We start from the raw sequence: 18,604 nt of genomic DNA, 5'->3' as shown, positions 1-18,604 counted from the left end.
CATCTGCCTACATGGACAGACTCAGGGGGTTTTCCTCCAAGTCTCCCTGTGGGTGTGACTGTGGAGACCTAGACATTGTTGGGGGGCTGTGTATCCCTTCCCTCTGATGATCCTGCCACAGTTGTTACCACAGGAGCATACTGAGTAGCATGGCACATACTGTGAACATCTGTGCACATATGGCTGGACAGTACTGCAGGATTCCACCAGATATAGCTAGGCACCAGGACCGTGACTTGAGCAGCCCAAACACATACTCTATGATGTTCCTAGTTTGTCCATGTGCCTCATTATGGCATTCTTTGGTGGGTGTGCATGCATTTTTGATGGGTGTCATCATCCACGGTTCCAGTACGTAGCCAGCATCCCCCAGTAGATGGCCGCATGGGATTCCTCCCTAGCAAACATCTGGTACAGTTGTGATGCAAGCCAGATATGGGAGTCATGATCTGCCAGGGCTGCAAGGGCACACATTCATGCTAATGCCCTGGGCATTGAGCATGACCTGGCAGTTGATGGAGTGATACCCCTTCTGGTTGACGTAGACTCTACCCTCCATTGTTACAACAAAGAACAAGTCCACCAGAACATAAAACAGGGACCAGCATTTGACTCCATAGAACACAACCAGCCACAACAAATTTACCTAGGTTTCATCTTTAATCAGACTTCTTCAGAATACAAATGACTAAAAAACCAAGTACAACCTTACACACTTAAATAGAAACAGGACATGACATCATTAATTGATTAATATGTTAATAAACATCTCATTGACTTAAAGTGAACTAACCACACTGATACAATGAAAAAGTACTGTGTAGAGAATCATGTGCAGTACTAAATTTAAAAACAACAACATATAACATACATTTAATAAATGCATCAGTTAAAAGCCGTTTATCCAAGGATATGCTTTAATTTTAAAATAGGGGCAATGGTGATGTAATCATTAATGCCAGGAAACACCATGGCATTCAATTTCAATTGCCACCTCATTTCACTGATGTCAAGGTGAAGATCAAGGACCTTCCCCTGTACATCCATAACCACCTGTTGAATGACACAAAATTTAAATGTATGCCCACTGTTTGATTCAATATGCCTATACAATGCATTAGTTTTTTTCTTTAATCTTATATCTGACTGATGCTCCATTATACGATCTCTAAGGGCTCTACTAGTTTTACCAATATAGTATGCTGGACATTGACCACATAGTGCTACATACACCACATTCTTGGTGTAACAGTCGAAATGTCCACTGAGCCTAATGGAAACACCAGCTACACTAAACTTAGAATTTGTAAGACATATCAATGAACGCACACTACATCTACCACATTTAAAATGACCTATGTTCTTCGCAGTAGATGTACTAACATTGGCTCTCTTCTCTAACAATTGCTTAAATGATTGTGCATTTCTAAATACACATTTAGGGGACCACCTAACTTTTCACATACTAACCTGTTGAGTCCAAGTAATTTCCAATTTGTAAGCACTATGTCCCTAATGTAAGGTGCATCAAATGAATAAGTGGTAATGAAATAAATACCACTTTCCTGCCTCACCTTATCCGCACTGTCCACAGCTGCTTCACTAATTGCAAGTTCATTGACGTCCATGAGGATGGTGTCATCTGTATCTATTATTGGGGGCTCATTGTTGAATCTCCCCTTTATTAAAGCCCAATACATGTCATTTGCTCTCTTTTGCTTAACTTCATTAGCTATAACCTTACACATCATCTCAGGATATCCTCTCCTTATAAACATGCCCATAATGAATTCAACCTCCCTCAAAAAATCCAACTTGCCACTAGTCATTCTGGCAGCTCTGACCATCTGACCTTTAAGAATAGCTTTTTTCTGATGGTCAGGGTGCCAACTAGAATAACTAAGATACGAGTTTGAAAAGGTAGCTTTTCTATGAATAGCAGAGACAAAGGTGTGCTCAATAGGATCAATTTTTAAATTGACATCTAGATATATGATTTCCTCTTTACTGAAGTCATGGGTAAACTTTAAAAAATATACTGTATTATTGATGTACTCCATAAAACAATTAACTTCTTCAACATTACCATCCCATACTATAAACAAATCATCCAAAAAACGAGTATAATGCCAGATTTTAGGCTTAAACCTGCTTGCAAAAACATATTCCTGCTCCCAAAATGACATGATATAATTGGCATAAATGGGGGCACAAGCCACCCCCATAGCCACACCTGTGACTTGCTTGAAATATAAACTTTCAAAGAAAATAAAATTATTATTTAACGCTGTCTCCATTAATGTTATGAGTAAATTAATATGATCCTGATCATATAAGCCAGTTTTAAAGAGCTGCCGCTCCAACCATTCTAAACCAATGCCATTAGGTATAACAGAAAAAATATTGACATCATCAATCGTAACCAAAATTGTACTATCACTAACTTCTACAGTCCTTAGTTTTTCCAAAAACTGCCAAGAATCCTTGGTGATGTAATCAAATAACTTAATCCCTTTTTGTAGCTGATAATCCAGAAATTTACTTATGAAACAGGTCTTACTGCGTTTCCCATCAACTATGGGTCTAAACTTAAGGTTATCCAACCCTTTATGTATCTTAGGGATTCCAAAGATACTACTCACCACAGGATATTCATTGTTGATATAAGAATACTCCAACTCATCAATTTGCCCTTGCATTAGTAAGTCTTCCACTAACAAATTCACTTTAGCATAAGCAATATTAACTTGATTTAAGCTACTTTCCTCATACGTGTCACTATTTAACATAATCAACATGTGATTGATGTAATCATTCCTATCCATAATCACTAGACCACTCCCCTTGTCTGGCTTCATGAACCTAATAGACTGATCTTTAACCAGTTCATTTAATAGGACATGTTCTTCCCTAGTTAAATTGTTTGCCTTACTGAATGCCTCTAATCCACTTCCTGACTTACTCCTATTAATGTATTCTCTTATATCAAGTTCACAAACCTTTTCAAACAAGCCTACAGTATTGTTAGAAGGAGGCATAAATTTACTAGGCTTTCTTAAAACGGTCGTTTGCCCGCCAGGAGTATCATGAAACATCAATTTCAAATTCATTTTCCTTGTTAATAACTTCAAATCAATCAAAATGTCACTTAAGTTCCCTCTCACTAGTGGAACAAAGGTAGATCCCTTTGAAAGCAACTCAACATGTCGTGAATCGATGACTTTATTTGAGTAGTTATAAACTTTGTAGTCACCATAATTATTACTTACTACAAAAGGGTTACTAATACGCCCTCCGTTAACCATTTTCAATTGTTCCTCTGCTATTTGAATCAAGCATTCAATTCCGTCATCAATGCTTGAATCCACCAGACCCATAGATGGTCCTATACATTTGCAAGCATTATCAATAATTACATCATTATTTGCACTTAAAGATAAGGGAGTCGGATGAATACTTAAATCAGCATTAAAGTCATACTCCTCACTATAGCCAGAGAACACCAATGAGCCAAAACTGCCAACAGGTGCCTGACCTGTACTAGAAATTATATCTAATTACTTCCGTGTAAGCACCATGCCACTATGCCTACAAAGAAAATAAGTCCATGTAGGCTTTATTGAATTCCCCCGATCAACTTTTCAGTTGTTAGGAATTCAAGTAAATGCCACAGACAACTTTCTCCATCAACTTGACCAGAATATATTGTATGAGATATAGATTGGCCTAAAGCTATTTCAGTTCCTTTTTGATATTTCTCTTTTATGAATCAGAATGATCATTGCTTTCTTCCACATTTATGTTAAGATGCATCGTTTAATACTCTGATATATATGGAATTTTATTAAAATACATGATTAAATGAAATTGAACTAAGAATGGAGGTTATTAGATACTGCTGAGTCTGAGAGTATTTCTTCCTCAGCAACCTTCCAATGTATTCCCTATAATTTCACTATTCCCTATAACTTCACTATTCCCTATAATTTCACTTAGTTAAACATTGTGAAGCAGATACATTCATTAAGAACCAGTTTCATTAGTTCTTAGTACCCAAAGTTAATTATTAGGCTTTGTCTCCGTATAAATAGCCCTGATAAACCACATCTAATTTAAAAATTCATTATTGAGAATAAAACATTTTTAATGATGCCTTGCATATGTGACAGTGAATTATTTTATATAGTTTAAAATATACTCTTACTGTCCACCTTCCTCCATCGGTTTTCATGTCACAATAAACATTTACTGGAGTATACGGTCCTGCTGGATAGATTTGATAAACACCGTTCTTACGATGCCCTTGATTGTAGATTTCATCACAAGACAGGGGAAAACATTCTGACTGCAGGCAATCTGGAAAAACAAACATTTAACCAGCATTAACCCAACTGCATCTCCTTCAGCACCTGTTTTAAAAAGATCAGTGAAATTGCAATTGAGGCTATCAAAAACAGGGTAGGAAGTACAAACATTCTGCAAAATTAAGGGGAAATGTGCTTTTTTATTACTGTTGTCAGCCTTTGGGACAATGTATGGCACAAACATGACAAAAACAAACAGAAGATAATTATTTTTTGAAAAGCAAATGGGCTTGTCATCTTATTAGGAACTGTTCTAAGAACTCACTAACAGACTGTACATTATGAAGCAGAGGATGTAGCAGTAAGCATTTGTGTAACTGAGACAGATTACTGAGTACTGGTTGTCTAGGCACAGTTATCTGCAGTTACACATAGGATAAAACGGGTTTTTCTCCTAATTACTGGGTGTCTTTACTGGATTTATTGTTGGTACATATGATTTGATATTGCACATCAAATGGGTTGATATATTTGAAAATAACTGATTACACTTTATGCCAGACACTTGAGGAGAACTGGGGCTTTGTGAATGAGAAATTCAATGATGATTGCTGTTTCTGGTCTTGAAGGAGGTGGACTATACCTTCATTACTGACAGCTCACCTTTCATCATTCATTCATTCATTCATTCATTCATTCATTCATTCATTCATTCATTCACTCATTCATTGTCTGATTACCTACTTAATCCAATGCAGGTTCACAAGGGAGCCACACTGTATCCTGGTACTGAGCAAGTATGATGTGTAGAAGGTGGCCCTGAATGGGATGCCAGCCAATCACAGGAGGTACACACACACACACACACACACACACACACACACACACACACACACACACACACACACACACACACACACACACACACTCACATACAAACTTACAGTGTCACACTGGGCACACATATATGGAATTTTGAAAAAGGCCATTTTATGTATGGCATGTCATTATAATGTAAGAGAAAACCCAAGCACCTGGCAAAAGCCCATATGAATACAGGAAGAATATACAGGCTACACACAGAAGGTTGGAAATCCTTCATATAGTCATTCTGTTTAGTAGGCTGTCCTCTGTTCTAAGGCATCCTTTCTTTTTGGAATTTCACTGCAATTGCTGTTTAAACATTTGCTTACTGGAACTGTTTATTTAGCTTTTTAAAGAAAGTTGTGGAGGGAACACTGAATCCCTTGATAAACTTGGAGAAAGGGGATTGAAAATCTGAGAGACCCCCTGAATAAGCTTACCTCTCTCATCCCACATTTTAATGACCTCTGGAGCAGAAAGCCCATCAAGTAGTTCTCTATCCAAAGGAGCATTTGGACTTTCATTTTCGACATCCTCTTGGAGGTTTTCAGAACACAGCTGGGCAAACCTCTTCATAACAGTTCTATTTGCAGCAGTCCCAGAGTTGGCACTGACAGAACCACATCCGCATTTCAAACAGTGTGTAGTCACAAGACTCAGAAGAAACCAATTTATACAAAGCAAATTTTACCTCACAAGGGGAAACAGATCCCAAAATATTACCCATACTTTCACATGAGATAACCTTAATCTTCAACGTATGAGCATGACAGCTGAGAATTCTAAAATCAAGTTTTGTGGAAGAAGGTACTTTTCCCCCAAATCTGTCTAAAGATTTCCCATCCATGTCAAACGGATTAATCAAATGCTTAGCTGCAGCTGGATTTGGTACAGCAATAGCTGCTGTGTCTGATCTTGGATCAGTGTATAAAAACTTTAATGACTGAGGCACTTTATATATATCTTCTTTTTGGGAGAGACAGCAGAATGGCTTTTAGGGAAAGTGTAGACAGCGATAAAAACATTCTCCAAAGCAGATGGAACAGGAGGAATAGGATTAGGTTCTGGAAATTTCAATCACAACAAATCATAATACAGCCTGAGGGATTAAGAAACATTGCTGTTTTCCTATGGAAACAGCTTATTCATTCTGGAAATAGTTTTGGTGAACTAGAATCTTCAAAAGTACTTGACAATACCTCACTCTCTTCAGAATTTGAAGAGAATTCTGCGGTGACAAGACATGCTCCTAGATTTAATAAAATCCATGTAGGCATAGTGTAGAGCCTACATGGACTGATACTGTGTCTGTGTGCACAGTTCTTTCTCAGCAGCATGCCATGCATATTAATCATAGTGCATTGCTGAGGGAAAGCAGTGGAACACATTTATTGAATCAGTGTAGGGAGTGTAGTGCTAACTGTGTCTGCAGAGGAGCAGGACACTCCCTGCCCTGTCCAATCACATTATAGCAGTATGAGTTGTTTTTATAGAAAAATCAGGTTTGCATGGTGCTGAGCGGAACACAGCAACAGACACATGCCAGACATTCTAAAATAGAAACTGGATATAATTAATTATTTGTGAAAAGGTCAAGTTTAAGCAAAGCTGAGTGTGTTTTTGCAGTGAAGCGAGGTGCTCAGCAGTGCTTAAATGCAGCTGAGAAGTATATGTAAAAGTATAACACTATTTCTCATGTCTACATAGCAAATGGGTAGAGTGACAGCCTTATGTGCAGGAGGCGCAGTAATTCCATAGGCAGAAGGGTTATTAAGCAGTTATTTTCCAAATACAAATTATGCTAATTTTTTTAATCCTGTTATGCTGCATTCTGTTAAGCTCTGCTAAGCCCTAATAAGCCCTGCTAAGCCATGTCAAGCACTGCTTAAACAAGATACAGTTTATCACTGCTTGGCACTATGCAGCTGTGCTTAGCTGGTTTGCGCACTGCTAAGCACTGCCTAGTTAAGCACTACTCAGCTCAGCTGCACTGGTTTGCATGGTGCTAAGTGACACACCACATATTTAAAAATTGCCCAGTGGTGTTAAACGGCAGGAAAACAGGCTATATTAAGCACAACAGCTGGGAATACAGCATAACCAGTTGGAGTTTGAACTGTGCAGCAACTATGGCAGGCATTGGAGAGGGTGCATGCTTCTGGGTGCAACTGTGGATTATTCTGGAGTCCAGGATCATGGTTGGACTCCTGGTGAAAGACCATGATGACCGGCTGCTGAAGGGGCAGTTCCGGGGCTCACAGCACAAGTCAGAGGCCTGGGACCTGCTGGCACACAATCTCACCAGTGCTACAGGTATCCCCCGCAGAGATAAGCAGGTCCATCATCACTATGACAACCTGAAGCATCAGAAGGGGGATCTTCTGGACACCTGGGTCCAGGAGGCTTGGGCTGGGAATGCCCCACAAGTTTGTTAAGTAATGTTATCATTGTTTTAACAATAGCTAATCTGAATATTTGATAGTCAGGTATGCATAATGGTGTACTTCTCTCCCTGCAGCTGCAGAGGAGAGAGCTTGCAACATTGAGGTGCATGGGGGCTGCCTGGCCAGGTTGCACCATGAGTGTCATGAGTAGGGATATAACTTGCAATCTATAGTCATATAAGCAAGAAAGAGTAAAGCATTAACTGCCAGTAGGTATATACAGTCTTGATTGTATTGCAGTGAATGTGGTCATAGACCTGGACTGCAATAAGTGACTACTGCCAAATGTAGTGCAATATGCAGGGAAGAGTAAAGCATTAACCTTGATAACTTAAATGAAATAATGTTTCAATTGCAATAACATATAGCATATATTCCCCAGCTATTCTCTTCCTAACTGAAACCTGGCTCAAACCTCACATCAAAAGTGAGTAAATACTTCCACCTGAATACAACATCCTTCGCATAGACAGATTGTCCAAAAAAGGAGGTGGTATAGCATTGATATTTAAACACCACCTCAATATTCAACTCCTGAACACATCTGCCCCTCACCACAACAATGAAGAAATCCTTTATGCCCATCTCAAACTAAACCCAAACAAAACAATCAATATCATAGGATACTATTTACCACCAGTGCAAAATATTACACCCCTAGAAAATCTCTTGAGCTGGCTACTCTATCTCTACCCCAGAAAACCATCATTCTTGGGGACTTTAACATCAACTGGCTATCCTGTAATAACAATCTCCCAGCCATTCACCTTAATCTCCATGGGTTCATTCAACTCATTCAATCCCCTACCCGAGTCAACAAAAACCCTAAGAATCATACCTTACTTGACTGGATCCTAGTCAACAAAGCCACTCACTTTTACCTAGCAGACTGCTTACCTGACAGTCTTAGTGACCACTCTCCCACTTTCCTAATTTGGCACCACACAGTCTCAAGTCCATTATCCACAGGCAAATATGGAACAAGTTCAACTTCAACCCCAACTTCTTCATCTCCTCCCTGCAAAAAATTAACTGGTCACCACTAAAATACCTCAACCTAGATGAGGCTGTCCTCTTCTTCAACAGTACCTTCCTCTCCATCCTAAATGCCCATGCACCTGTATGAAATGCCAAAGTCAGATCCAGGCATGCTCCATGGTTACAAAAGACCACCAGAACCATAGTGAAATCCAGAGATAAGGTCTGGGAGCACTGGAGACTAATAAAAAAATAACTCAAATAGGCAATAATTCCTTGAACTGCACAATAAAGCCAAAAAGCAAATAAAATTAGACAAATCTCTCTACTATAAATCCACCCTAAGCTCTACCAACCACAACCCTAAGCAATTCTGGTCCACTATTAACACTATCCTCCACCCAGGGAAGGTTGATACCCCCCAGCCTTCCATTCCCCCCTCCTCCAGCAGTATTGCTGAATCCTTCAACAAATACTTCACTGAAACTATAACATCTCTAAACAAACAACACTTCACTACAACAGCCCCCCAAACTCCAAACCCTAAACCACCCACTCCTCTTTTTCTTCTTTACCTCAGTACCTACCTCCAACATAAAAAAACTATTGTCAAAACTTAAACTCACTAAACTCGCAGCTGACAACCTCCGCTCTGATTACTTGAAAAATGCAGCTGATACACTAGCCTACCCAATTTCAATTCTAATCAACCATTCCATAACAGAGGTCTATGTTCCCTCGATATGGAAAATATCCAACATCATTCCCCTCCACTGACCTCTCTAATTACCAGCCCATTGCCATCCTCTCCCCTCTCTCCAAGATACTTGAAAAATGTATCAACACCCAGGTCTCCAACTACCTCCTAGCTAATAATCTTCTCTCCAAAACCCAACATGGTTTCAGGCCATATCACAGCACTACCTCCACTTTGCTCTCCTTCACCAACACTATACTTCTTCACAAAAACAATGGCCTCTTCTCTACTGTTGTATTTCCAGATCTCTCAAAGGCCTTTGACATGGTATCTCATGAGCTGCTACTCTCTACTCTCCCCAACCTCTCCATCTCACAATCAGCCTGCAACTGGCTCCGCAGCTATCTACATGGATGCCAGCAATCAGTAATCTGGGAAGATAACCTATCACCTCACCTCCCAGTTACTCTCAGAGTTTCTCAAGGGTCTATCTTTGGCCCTCTGCTATTCTCACTTTTCACTAACAACTTACATACTGCCACCACACAAGCATCTCTTATACAGTACACAGATGACTCTACTCTCATCTGCTCTGCCCCCACTCTACCAAAACTACAACAAATCACACAGGAACCATTCTCTTCTGTAGAAAGCTGGCTATCCAATGCTCAGCTCCTACTCAACTCAAGTAAGACAAAACTTCTGTTCCAGTCTTCCAAAGCCACCCAAAACACCCCCACTTTAACATTCTCGCCAAAGACAATACCATCATCTCTCCATCAGAACACACAAAATTACTCGGTGTGGAAATAGACAACAAACTTAGATTTTACACCCACATATCACTCACAATAAAAAAAAGTTCACAAGAAACTTGGCGCATTATATCAAAGCCGCCAATTCCTAACCAAGGCGGCTAGAATCTCCATAGCCAATTCCCAGCTAATCTCTATCCTTCTCTATGCATCCCCCATACTTACCAACCTTAGACAGACAGACCTGCACAAGCTGGATGCTTGTTACAACAAAATTGCTAAATTTGCCACTGGAACCTCATACCGCAGCCATCACTGTATCTCCCCTAAAGAACTAAACTGGCTAGAACTCCCACAACTCCTTCACTTTAATCAACTCACCCTCGCTCATAAACTTATTAGCCACCCCCATAACATCCCTTCCCTTCAAACTGCTCTCCAACCCTATCACTCCACTAGGCCCCTAAGGTCACGCAACAAAAATCAACTCACTGTTATCAAACCCAAAAACTCAGCAGAAGAAGCCATATTTCCATGTACCATATCTAAACTTTGGAACAATCTTCCACCCTCTATAACTACTCTACCTCCCAGCAGCCTTTTCAAGACTGCGCTCAAATTCCACTTAAATTTGCACTAGCTTTGTCCTTGTTCTAATCCAGACTAACACCCCCACCCTTACCCCCCCACCTAGACTCTTAACCCAACTATACTACCGCCACTACTAACCACAGTCAGAATTAGATAGTTGTCTTTACATACTTTAAAATCTTGTCTAACAACTTTGTTACTAATATTATAAATGACAAGAAACTATCTTAACTTGCAACATTTACTGTATATACTGTTGATAATCACTATTTTGTATTAAAGACAACAACCTGTAATGTTTTTTACTATTGCTGCAACTTTGATCTCTATTTATCATGTACGTGATGTGGAGCTTTTCTCCCCAGGCATCCGCTGAAAAAGGACCTGGGTCCATTCGGAATTTCCCAGTAAACAAATGTAAATAAATAAATTAAATAAATAGATAACTGTGGAATTACAGATGTATTGCAACACCTGCATTACAACTAGTGCTGTGCAATAAAAACATGAAACTATAGCAGTAACTGCATGAAGGTTACCAGTAATAAAGCGGTGTTGTGTCATCTGTGTGTAAGTAGGACTGTTTTGTATGAAATCGAATATGACAACTATTCTGGAGGAAAAGCACAAAACAATACTAGTCCCTGTCTCAAGGTATATCACATACAGAGTGTTGTGCAATAAGTGTAGAGTCACAGCCATTTAACTACAAATTAATTATTATACATGTTCTGCAGTAACACAAGAAGCTATAGCAATAACACCCACGGTATATTGTGTATATTAGGATTGTCTTGTGTTAACCATTGCATTTCAGCTATATGCATTCAGGCTCTAAAATACAGTGTTGCAGGCAAGCATGATAGTGTAATAGCTGTAGACTGCATATATACTGTCTGCAAATGTATACGGCAGAGGTAGCCAACCCAATAATCTGATATAGTGTGTAAACTTCACAGATATTTCCACCTACTAACAATATCATGTGTACACCTGCATTCTATGTAGTAATGTATAGGTTACCTAGTATCTCTGTCATGCAGAAATTGCATGCATGTGTGTCCAACTGTCAATACACTGGTGAGCTCTAGACAAATCAGTCCATCAGTACTTAGCAGTAGCTCAGTTTGGTAAATGCTCTGTATGAAGTACACTTTGACACACAGACCAGGGTTTGACTCCAGTGGCATGTATCAATATCTAATACTGAATCAGTTATGTAATGATGACAGATTTTCTCACTACAGATAAATGGGTGAGATAGCCTTTTTTATGTGTATATAATTGTGTGTACAGATGTCACAGACTGTTAAACTCAGTACTAGGCATGTGATAATACTGCCTAAAATAAAGGAAATAAGTACAAGTTTTAATAAAATGAAATAAAGAAAAAGAATGTGTAATCCTGATATAGCTGTATGCCTGAAGTGACTCTGACATGTTGCTGCAGTCAACTGTACATATCTTCTGCAGTCACTGCTGTTGGTTTTTAATCCCATGCATGCTGAAAATAGTATAGCATCAGTCATGTATTGATAACATATCATTCTCTCCACAGGACCTACAGGTAAATGGATGAGGTAGCCTATATTTTATATGTAAATAATTGTGTGTACAGATATCCCACATTGGTAAACTCAGTATCGGGCATGTGATAATACTGCATAAAATGAAGGAAATAAGTACAAGTGTTAATAAAATTAAATAAAGAAGTAAAATGTGCAATGTTTGTATAACTATATGTCTGGAGTGACTGTCAAATGTTGCTGCAGTCAATTAGGACATCTGATGTGCATGCCTGTGCAGTAACTGCTATTGGTATCTATCCGCATGCCTGCCAAGCAAGGCATGATAGTTGTTTACTCTCTGTACCATACACATACATGTCTCTCAAGTGTCACTCTCTCATAAAATGTAATTACTATTGTGTAATCTCTCTGCCACAGATGTATCACCGTCATGATGTATGTCAATAGCAAAGTCACAGAACATCAGCCCACAGTACACCTTGGTAGTTATATAGGTCTCCCTGATGTGCAAGTGTTCTGAGTAGTTGTGTACCTGCAGATGTTACTGACTGCCCCATACTTTCCCATGTGGATAGCTTGAGAGGCATGTATGATGTATGTGCTACAGCAGCTATAGGGCACCTATACACATACAGAAAGGACAGACCTGTAGAGTAGATAGTAGTACTGTTATCAATTATATAGCTTATAATGGTGTTAATGGATTGTATTTCTCTCTCCCCCACCCCTTATCTTCATATATATTTATTATTGCTATTCATTGGTTATGGTTTACTATTAGCATATATTCTGCAATAAATGTTATTTTGGGCATGTGTTTTATTATTGTTATGCATTACAATGGTTGCATATTAACATATCTTGTTGAATTACCTATGTTGTTGGTCTTATGCCATAACTGGTACCGGCATGCTGTTCATATACTGACTGTTACATTATTTACTGTTGTGTTCCTTATAATATGCATTGCAATTGATTGCATTATTTCCAGTGTTCTGGCATGTTGTTATTACTAACAAAATGTTTTGTTCATAACTAACAGATACACATTGTTATACCACTATCACCACAGCATGACAGGGTAGGTGGGTTCCTGCTGATCCAGCTACCCTGCCTTAGCTGGCATGGCACTGGGTACCAGCACTTCTGGGACCCAGGCTGGTGGTGCCCCCCTACTGGCCCTGCACCACCTTTGGGTGGAACTACCTCAGGGAACAAGGCCCATCTCCCCCTGGTAGCAGTGGTGGAGGGGCAGTTGTCATCCAGTATCAACTACCAGCTATGGTGCATAGGATTATTCCTAGGATCTATGAATGACTCCTGCACTGGATTGAGGGCAGATTGGACAACCTGGTAGGGCCTGGTGACCCTGGCACCCAGGCCCCAGCTCAGCCACCTTTGGAGCAGTGAAGGGACAGTGTTGACTGCCCATAGGTGGGGATCTCAGTCACACTGCTGCCATCTGGAGGTACATGCTCCTCAGATTCCACAACACTCTCCCCATCCAAGGTATTTACCCCCTCATGTGTCACACACCACCCCCATCTGCTGTCTTGTCTATCTGCAATTGCATCTTCTCCTACTCAGTTTACCTCCCCACATGTACCTACAACCCTTCCCCAACATTCCACTCTCTCCTAAAAAAAATGGGCATCTGTCCCCCCAAAATTATTGCACCATACATAGCTCTCCATTTCACACACGTGTCCACTGAAACAAATTAGGATCAACTGGCTTGAGAACACATTTATGTTGTCCTCACCCCACTCTCTAGGGTTTGAGAGTCCAACATCATCCACAAATTATGTCACACTGCACAGCTGTTGCTGTACAAGAAATGGAAAGTTATGGTCCTTTTCTATACCATTCATGCACAACCCTACCTGCCTTTCAGTATGTTTTACCCCCTGCTTGCCCCATTTCACCACTGTCCTATCACCTCCCTTTTCTTTATATATTTTTAGCACAGGTTTGTGCAGAGCTAAGCTGCTTACCATGCAAACACCCTCAAACCTGCTTAAAAGTGCTTTAATCGTCTTATGTGTTTCTGATACTGTTAGACACATCTGCAAAATAATCACCCCTGCCACATCTCTCAACCTGGGCCCCTGTCAACTATAGCATAGTACAGTATCTCACTAGGCCGCTCAGCTCTTAATTAAAGCAAGTGTTTCCAGCAAAATATACTGACTGTCACTTACAGACTGCAAGTATATGTAATGGGAAACATGGGAGTGTCCCTGGGACTCTGATGCAAAAAATACACCAGCACACAGCCAAATAAATAACAATGACTGTACATGAGGCCTGGGATTGCAGGTAACTATACCCTTTTAGCAGCAACATCTTTAAACACACCTGCTAAGGCAGCAGTGGCAAAGTACATGTGTACACCTGGGACCCTGCTGCACAACTGCCTTTGAAAGCCATGCACATAAGTATGAATGCAGACATGTGTCACAAACTATATGTATGCACATATATCTTGCAAATATACCTGCTGCAGCACTGACTCAGTAATTCAGTCTGTTAAATCCCTTGCAAGTAATATATTTTTGCCACCCACACTCCTGGATTCAAATCCAGTGTGTTGCACATCAATTAGATTCTTCTGAAAACAGTAAGTAATGAGTGAGTCATGCAATTTTAACCCACACAGGTTGCTGCTATTGATTTAACTGCTACCCATGTTTGCAAGTCAAAGGTCTGTAGGTCAGGACAAACTGTATATATTCATATAGATGAACTATATGTCACCTACTACTCTGTCATTGGCACTGTTACATAACAGATGTATCTTAAGCATATGCTTTGAATTGACTGTAAAGGGTACCCTTACCCTGACTCTGCTGTGATGACAGAGCTGACACTGCTGCCTCAATTACAAGTACAGCTTGCTGTTCTCCAACGAGTTAATTCTCCCCACTATGTGTCCTACACTACAGCAGCAGCTACAGCCTGGAACATACACAGCTGTATCTTAAGCTAGCTGCTACAGAACTACCATACCTCATACCCCTTGAACAAGTGATGCAGACAAAAACATACATAAAGAGTGGGACAAAGGTCCAGCGACAGGGCTTTTGTCACAGTTTGCCCCTACAAAAAGAGTGAGCTGATAGAATAGCAGCTACTGCATCAGCATGTATATTCTGACAGGTATGATGTCTGACACTCACATGTCTCCCTCTCCTCACTGACCTCAACCCACAATGTTTACCACTGAATTGGCAGAAAAAAAATCACAATGTCATGGGATAATGGCCAAACATTTCATCAAAACTGTGGACATACCTAAGAAATCTCAACAGTGGACAGTATTTCTACCTACCTTCTGTGATGCTGTAGTCTCCACACCTCACTAATGTCCATTTCAAAGACTTAGAAAGGGGCCAAGACTTACAAGAAGGCCTTAAATATTGCACTGTGGTGCCATGTCATTGGCTAATGAAAGTGCAACCCAGCTTTTTTTGATACAATGAGCAAGTCTGAGTCACTGACTGGTGCACAGGCAATTACCTGTTAATGAGCATTATCTACAAAAGGCAATCAACTGCCTAGGGGGAACAGGTCTGTATGTTGTTTTGCTTGCACAGACAATGGATTTGCAACCTATTTGCAGACAAACACCTCAAAAAAGGAGTACTTCACTCTACCAGGTATGTAATTGATGTCCCCATATAATGGGATGCAGATGGGAGGATGGAGGTATGGGAATATGGATTACAACAGTAGGCCTGTAATACATCTATGGTATTGACATGATGATACTCTGCTGTCCTACAGCTACAGGCATGCCTTTCAACTATCCCTGCTGTGAGTGAAAGCCCAGCTCTGCTCCTGTTACTCCCTCCTACAATGATTGGCTGTTGTAGGAAAACTACTGGAATCTGTGTTACACATAGTGGCACTAAGTAATGGCGTACACTCCTGTAACATCAAATAATGTACTGTCATTCACAACATGTCACTCTCTCAATGCCAGACATAAATAGTGCTGGTATTGTACAGGTGTCCCTGATTGTCCCTCATGTACCCTGGCTAGGTCACTGTTTTGTTGACATTCGTCTCTCATTGGTTGAGAGCTATGGCTAACATATATGTCAACCCCCTACAGCAGGGATTACATCATAGCCATAAGTAATGGGGAGACACAGGCCCAACCTCAGTGACACGGGATACATATTGGCCATACAACATAAAATGATGTATATACTAACAGATATTCTGTGTTTTCTGAGGGGTCTGGCATGTGACAGCCAGATTCCCTATTGTCCGTCAACAACCATCAATAAATAGCCAACTATTTGTCAGACATCCACATGTGTGTGCCAAAAGGAACACATTCATGAGGCACATGTTCACAGTCTACAAACATCTGTGTAGTGAGGAGATGGGATGCCTACAGGGAACATATAGTACAGCAGGTTTGCATTGCTGTCTGTCATTGTGGCACACTACTGTTGCTGGACTGTCCCCATATAGCTGTTGTAATATCACACAGCTATTTGTCCGACAGTGGCTGTATGACATATTAGTGGGAGCTTGCCAGTAGGGGACACACCACAGTAGAGTGCAATGATGGGTGCAGAGACATGGGAATATGTCACGGCACACAGGGACATGCCCAGTATTGCTACTATTTTGGTGATAGCCACACATGTAGTGTGTGGATAGACTGTGGGATATGATGTGTGAGAGAGTGCTGGGTAGTGCAGGCCGTATTGGTTGTGCAGGGTCTGTACATAGTGGATGTCCACATATCTGGTCCTATAACATGTCCCCCTCTTGTTGTCTTTCAGGAACAATGTATTGCCAGAGACATCCTCCATTCACAGCTGCTGAGAATGCTGTTATCATGGATGGCCTCAGGCTGCATCATCGCATTCTGCTTTCAAGGGGTCGCCAACATCATGACCAGCATGCAGCATTGTGGGGTGAACTTGTCAGGGTAGTTAACCAATGTAGACATCAGGACAGGACGTATGAGCAGGTCCACCATGGGGGCACAGATATGCTCAATGCTGCACATCAAAGGGCAGCTGCTGTGGCCAGGGATCGTGCTGCCACTGGTGGATGGTCTGCAATTGAACAACCACTCACAACCACAGAGGAAGTCCTGGCAAACCTGGAATCAACCACCAGCTCCCAGGCATCCATTACCCCATACATTCTGGAGATGGATGCCTCAGCATCCACATCAGAGGAGTGTCCAGGTAACCTTAATTTTTTCAGCAGTGTAATACTGTATCAGTCATTGTGGCAGGCTCTGCATACCACTACACTGGTGCCAGGTCTGTCTGCATTAGGGGGATTGTTTTAATGCACAATTGTGCACACATACTCAGAATTTCAGCAATGTAGGCAGTATCACATTAGCTACTGTACATGTGGATATATGCACATATTACCCTCTAACAGCGCAACATGTGGTATTGCTGACAATCCCTCTCCCTCACATTTTCATAGGTACATCAGGTCTGGCCAGAGTCTGTGATCCTGTACCTGGTAAGTGTGATACCATTGTTGTACACCTTGTATATACCATATGAACGCTAAGCACTGCCATTTAGCCCAAGGCACAACTGTTATGCTTAGCCAGAGTGGAATAATTGTATGTTCCATATCGAAGCAGTTGACTACAGTGCATACAGTGGATAATCACAGCCGTGTATGTGTACAAGCAATAACATTTTTGCAGTTATAGTCATGAAGAAGTATGCAGCCTGCTATACAGCAGGCAATGACCACAGGATGCATGTTCACTCATTACAGGGAGATCGTAAATACCTGTGGCAGTGATCCTACAGCAGGCATATCATGCACAAGATAGGTGTACTGGATACTATGTGTAGTTCTATCACACACACTGTCATATTGCATACCCCACAGGGGTAGTGTACTGGCAACATTCAATTGATGTAGCTGAAGTGCATGTTAGGAAGGATCTGTCTTGTCTGTGTATGTAGTTGTGTGTTTTTGTTTTGTGCATGAGATCAGTGATGAGAGGATGTGAGACTGGTAATGCAGTTGTGGCTTCTCATCCATATGAGTCTATGTGGATTACCATACATAATAGTTCAGGTAACGATGTACTGATTTTGTCTTCCTCCTCACAGGTGAACAGGGGGTTGGAGTCTGTCCCCCTCACAACCTGATGTCAGTGTCTCATCAGGCTCTGATGATGAATGTGGCTATAGTGAGACACAGGTGGGGTTGTTAGGGGTTGAATCTGTCCCAGAGATTGACATTTCTATTCTGCAACCATTGTCCCTCACACAGTCAGTATGCCTACACATACCAGGTCACCAGAGGCCACAGATATTGAACAGTCACATGGTGTCGACATTGGACAGGACAGTGTGACAACTATGGCATTGGTGAGGGCAGACATTGGCTATAGCCAGACAGCTGGTAAGGTCCCACACAAGCAGATTGACAG

The 18,604-nt window shown here is 40.9% G+C and overlaps 1 protein-coding gene across 1 annotated transcript in view; it reads right to left on the bottom strand.

Annotated features, from left to right (window-relative positions):
• Positions 1-18,604, bottom strand: part of LOC122814333 (microfibril-associated glycoprotein 4-like) — a 204,837-nt gene that overhangs the window by 55,500 nt on the left and 130,733 nt on the right. The window contains exon 4 of the mRNA XM_044086919.1: positions 4,205-4,356. Coding sequence (XP_043942854.1) covers positions 4,205-4,356 — 152 coding nt within the window. The remainder of the gene's footprint in view (positions 1-4,204; positions 4,357-18,604) is intronic.

This window comes from Protopterus annectens, chromosome 10.part0 (genome assembly GCF_019279795.1).
Source record: "Protopterus annectens isolate FY-2018-M chromosome 10.part0, PAN1.0, whole genome shotgun sequence".
Taxonomy (NCBI): Eukaryota; Metazoa; Chordata; order Ceratodontiformes; family Protopteridae; genus Protopterus; species Protopterus annectens.
The sequence above is the reverse complement of the archived record's forward strand: the minus strand, read 5'-3'. Positions and strand labels throughout refer to the sequence as shown.